The 5,047-nt window shown below is 47.0% G+C and overlaps 1 protein-coding gene across 1 annotated transcript in view; it reads right to left on the bottom strand.

Moving 5' to 3' along the window:
• Positions 1–1,169: 1,169 nt before the first annotated feature.
• Positions 1,170–5,047, bottom strand: part of DCAF12 (DDB1 and CUL4 associated factor 12) — a 40,100-nt gene continuing 36,222 nt past the window's right edge. Inside the window, exons 7-8 of the mRNA XM_019518074.1 lie at positions 3,019–3,203; positions 1,170–1,811 (exon numbers count right to left, since the gene is read on the bottom strand). Coding sequence (XP_019373619.1) covers positions 1,653–1,811; positions 3,019–3,203 — 344 coding nt within the window. The 3' untranslated portion in view covers positions 1,170–1,652. The remainder of the gene's footprint in view (positions 1,812–3,018; positions 3,204–5,047) is intronic.

Below are 5,047 nucleotides of genomic sequence, written 5' to 3'. Positions count from 1 at the left end.
TCTCCCTGCCTGACACTAATCCCATCCTGCAGATGGGGAGGCTGAGGTACTGAGAGGCGAGTGACTTGCCTAAGGTCACAGGGTGTCTGCAGCAAAGCCAGGAAGAGAAGCTACTTTTTACTTTGTTCTGTACATTGGTCAAAAATGCACATCCTTCATAACTGGGCTTTGTATTGTTCACCAAGGGCCTCTGGACAGTCTTTCTTCACCCACAGTTTCTGGTGAAGTCCAATGGAGTTTGGACTGGAGACAGGTGTTCAGAGGACTGCGACTCTTATAAAAGTATCCTGTAAAACCAAGCTGATGTTATAGACTATTCTTAGCATGATAAGCAGAAGAGAAAAGTCACCTGGTTGCATGGAAAGCCCCTAGTTTGCATTAAAAAGAAATGGAAGTAGAGTCAGTAGTCCTTTGACACGCTATACACATTTGCAGAGAGTAGTTGCTACCTGCCTACCCCACTCTCTCCAGGGATAAGGAAGAAAAATGAAACAAAATACAACAAAAATTAAAAATAGCTTCCCTTTGCCCAGCAGTCTGAGCAGCTTAACTGGCTAGCAAAGAGCATTCCTGTTGAGAGAACTCACAGCTGGCTAAGACAGCTGGGGAACGACCATCGTGTGCATGTGTAGGTGTGCAGAAAACACCGCCCCTAGCCTGAGAGACCTGTTTGTAGACAGACGTCAGGTACCCAAATCTGGCTGCTCCCTTCCATCCAATCCCAGACAGGGGTGCACGTACCCAGAGGACTCTCAAGTACTTCAGAAACTGGGCGGACCGAGTTCAGTTGGTCACAAGGAACCTGCCTGTCGGATTACCATTTCTATTAGCCTTGCTCCATCTCTGCTGTCACACAAGAGCTCTACTGGACGGCTTGCCCTGAAGCTCCAGTACCTTCACAAGCCGATACCTGGGGCAGGTTTAGAGAGAAAGGGGAGCACAAGAGGTTGCCTTCATTTGCCCCATTCACCACGGAGAAGCCAGGTCTGGGGCCACTGCCACACTCAAGGCTGGACAAGCAACATTGTGGGAGATGCTGTCCCTGGGTCCTGCTGAATATACATCTGTGTGTATTGTACTCCTTTATGTATACAGTGTCATTAGACTTGTACTTTTAAAAAATAAGATCAAGCCAGGCCTGACCCAGGCTCTGCAGATAAAGTAGTAGCTTATTTCTTATAAATATTTTTTAATATTTTTTTCTTTTTAATTACAAGTAGTCCTCACTCCAGGTAATGTAAGTGACACGAAGTACCTGCACACACACACAGCCCCTGGACTTTCACAGAAAGCCCAGCAGCAACCGCTCAATAAGAAAGGAGTCCTACCTCACAGCAAAGTAGGGGGCATATGGCCAAGTTAGCCTAAATTGAGGGGAGGCAGGGGAGAAGTGGGGGGTGGAAAAAAAAAGAAGAGTCACTTGGAGTAAATACAATAAAAAGGGGTTTCAAAAACCCTTCGTATAAAGGATCAAGGAGGTTAAAGCAAAAGCTGGTTCAAAAAAGATGTACAAAACTGTTGGAAACCAACAGAAAACTCTGTCAAAAATAACTTGCATTTAAATCAGAAATCAATGGCATCACACAATTTTGTTGGTAAAGAACAGGGAAGGGGACACCGGGGGAGATCACCATTGAGGGGAAGAGTTCTCATTAGCTCCAGAGCCCAGCATAATTCCCATGGAGTCCTGATGGAAGGGGGCCTCCTGCCACAAAAAGTTTCGTTCCAGACGAGTCGTAGCAGTGGGTGTAAACAGCATTTGGGAAGTTATTAATGTCAGAGAAATAATTCCTCCAGGTTTCATCATGATTCTGTTGAAGGAAAGTTCACATCAGTATTGCTGCAAGCAAGCCAAAAGACAGACCTGATTTCAGAAAAGCAAGATGTGGCCTCATAATCCAAGAGGGGGCTGTTCTGCACCAACAGTCCAAGGTTTATAGGCTAGAACAGCGGTTCTCCATTTAGACTCAAGGCAGCTTGCAAAAGGCTCGGAAAAAGTTTGCTTTGTTATTCTGGTTTTGACTACAGAAAAATACGAGAGCAATTCTTCTGCTGCAAAGAACTGAAAGTCCACAACAGGTCAGAACATTTTAAAATGCTCTGGATTAATATTTGAAACCTCCGAGTCTACCCTGGGAATTGTGTTTTCCCACCTCAGCACCAATATCAAGTGGCATCTTGCGGCACCCCTGAAAGGTGCTCAAGGCACCCCAGGTTGCTGCAGCATCCTGCTTGAGAATCAACTGGGCTAGAATTTGGAATGGCCAAGGGCATCTTGACAGCCTGATGGCCCAAATGTCCTCAGAAGTGAGACACAGGGGACAAAGTTCGAAAGCTCCTTTGTGCAACTCAGCTACTAGAACAGCAGAGAGAATAAGATGCTCACTGAACCTACTACCTGCACAGAATTGTTCTGGTCATCTATAGGAACCCCAACCAAAGACAAGAGCCCTGCCCACCCACACCAAGCACTGCACAAACAGTGACGGTTCCTGCCTCTGCACAGGTCTGAAAAGGAAGCAGCCATATTTCATGGATATTAGGGCTGGAAGGGACCATGCTGTTCCCTTGACTCTATTGCTGCCATCCAAATTTGTCGCATTAGATTGGGGCTGGGGACTGGAATCAATGGTATTTGAAAACACTGTAATATATAGTATTTTTAATTACAAAAAATTAAGCTGGATTACCATTCAAGAGGCATCAAGCTAAGAGCTGAAAAAAGAGAATATTGAAACAAGTCCATGCAAAAGCTGCTGCACTGGAAAGCCAGTCTGTTTATATTTGACACTGGCCAAGTGAGTTATTCTCTAGCTGCATCCTACTCTTGCAGGCGTGTGGGGTTTTTCTGAAAAGATAGTGAAGAGCTCTCTACAGGGCTCAAAGCCTGAATGTATTTCAGTTACCAGCTCAGTGTTTTAAGGGAGCTCATTTGATATGTTTACTTCCCAAAACTGTACAACCAACTTGGCTTCAAGACCTACATATTAAAAGCTTCTGTGGTTGTGAACTACTCACCAGCCAACCTTTCCCCGTAGTCAACTTCAGGATTTCGTTTCCTCCTAGCTTCTGTTTCTGTCCACAGCAGGCAGGAGGCGGCTTTTCATCCAGGAACCTCTGGGCTCTGATGTCATAAAACAGCAAGGACCCCTGCCCCGTTCCCACAGTTATGATGTGCTCATAGAAGCTCACGGACCGGATACCTGTCAGTCGGAGGGAGAGGAGAGTTACCAACTGCTGTAAAGAGAATTGAATGTTTTAGCTTTGCAGAGCTGGTTATCTCTGTCCAAGGTTTTCTCCTCTGCGTTATTAGTTTCCTTTTCACTGCAAAACAGTGGAGGTTAAGTCCCATTTCTGTTACTGAAATGGTAGCTGCTATTACATGTTGTCCTTCCTGCCCCCCACAAGCTCCCACCACCACTGTTCCTATCCCAACAACACACGCTGGAGCACCTCTCCCAGACCACATCTTGTACCAGTCACTGTGCAAACCGAACAAAGGTGCTCCCTGTCCCAGGTCATGTGCAGCCTCCAAGAGCCATCCAGTGGGGTATAGGACTTCTCATCAGACTCAGGTACAGGCTGTTCTCTTGATTTAATATTAAGGATTAATCTTAAAGTACAGGACAAAGACAATAACTGACACAATCTCACTGGTGTCAGCTGGATCAAGATCACGCCCAAGGAAGGGCAGCCTGGGGGCCAACTGGCTCGGCAGCAGCTCTACAGAAAAGGACCTGGGGGGACAGGGGACAAGCAGTTGAACAGGAGCCAGCAGTGTGCCCTTGATGCCAAGAAGGCTACTGGCATCCTGGGCTGCATTGGTAGGAGTGTTGCCAGTAGGTCAAGGGCTGTCATTCTTCCCCTCTCTTCAGCACTGGGGAGGGCACATCTGGAGTCCTGTGTCCAGCTGTGGGCCCCACACTACAGAAAGGATGTGCACACATTGGAGAGTCCAGCGGAGGGCAACCAAAATGGTGAGTGGGCTGGGGCACATGACTGGTGAGGAAAGACTGAAGGAACTGGGCTTATTTAAATCTACAGAAGAGGAGACTTAATAGCAGCCTTCAACTCCCTGCAGGAGGGTTGCAAAGGGGATGGCGCTGGGCTGTCCTCGGTGGGGCAGATGACAGGACAAGGGGCAATGGGCTCACACTGCAACAAAGGAAGCTGAGGTTGGATATTAGGAAGAATTTTCTCACAAGGAGTGTAGTAAAACACTGGACCAGGCTCCCCAGAGAGGTGGTGGACTCTCCATCCTTGGAGGTGTTGAAGACCCGATTAGACAAAGCCTTGGCTGAGATGATGTAGTTGGGGCTAGTCCTGCTTAGAGCACGGGGTTGGACTAGAGGTGACCTCCTGAGCTCCTTTCCCACCCAAATTTTCTATAGTTCTCCGAGTCTCTGAAGGCTAAATTATGCATGGACATACAGAGCGCTACTCATCTGGGAATGCTGGAAGATCCAGGTCCTAAATCGCTTTGGGTTACTTATGTTTAAAGTTTCAATCGAAACAGAACATTTTAGCTAAACTCCCACTGTACAAAATTATATTGTGAAGATTTATTTCAAACTTTATTAAAAAAAAGAAATTTGGATGCTAGAGTCTCTAAAGTGGATCTATTTGAAGGAGAGACTTTGTCCATGCCAAAGTACATAACATTATAGTTTCATAGTTTCTAGGGTTGGAAAGGACCCGAGTAGATCATCTAGTCCGACCCCCTGCCATGGCAGGAAAGAGTACTGTGGTGAAATGACCCCAGCAAGGTGTTCATCTAACCTCCTCTTAAAGCCCCCCAGGGCAGGAGCCAGCACCACTTCTCTTGGAAGTTGGTTCCAGATCCTAGCCGCCCTGACCGTGAAGTCGCGCCTCCTGATATCTAGCCTAAATCTACACTCTGCCAGCTTGTGACCATTATTCCTGGTCACTCCTGGTCGTGCTCGGGGGAACAGGGACTTCCCCAATGCCTGCTGATCCCCCCTGACTAGTTTATAACAGGCCACAAGATCCCCCCTCAGCCTTCTCTTTTGGAGGCTGAACAGGTTCA

The sequence above is a fragment of the Gavialis gangeticus genome, unplaced genomic scaffold (assembly GCF_001723915.1).
Source record: "Gavialis gangeticus isolate Ggan-Ray unplaced genomic scaffold, GavGan_comp1, whole genome shotgun sequence".
NCBI lineage: Eukaryota > Metazoa > Chordata > Crocodylia > Gavialidae > Gavialis > Gavialis gangeticus.
This window is presented reverse-complemented; position numbering and strand designations above follow the sequence as displayed.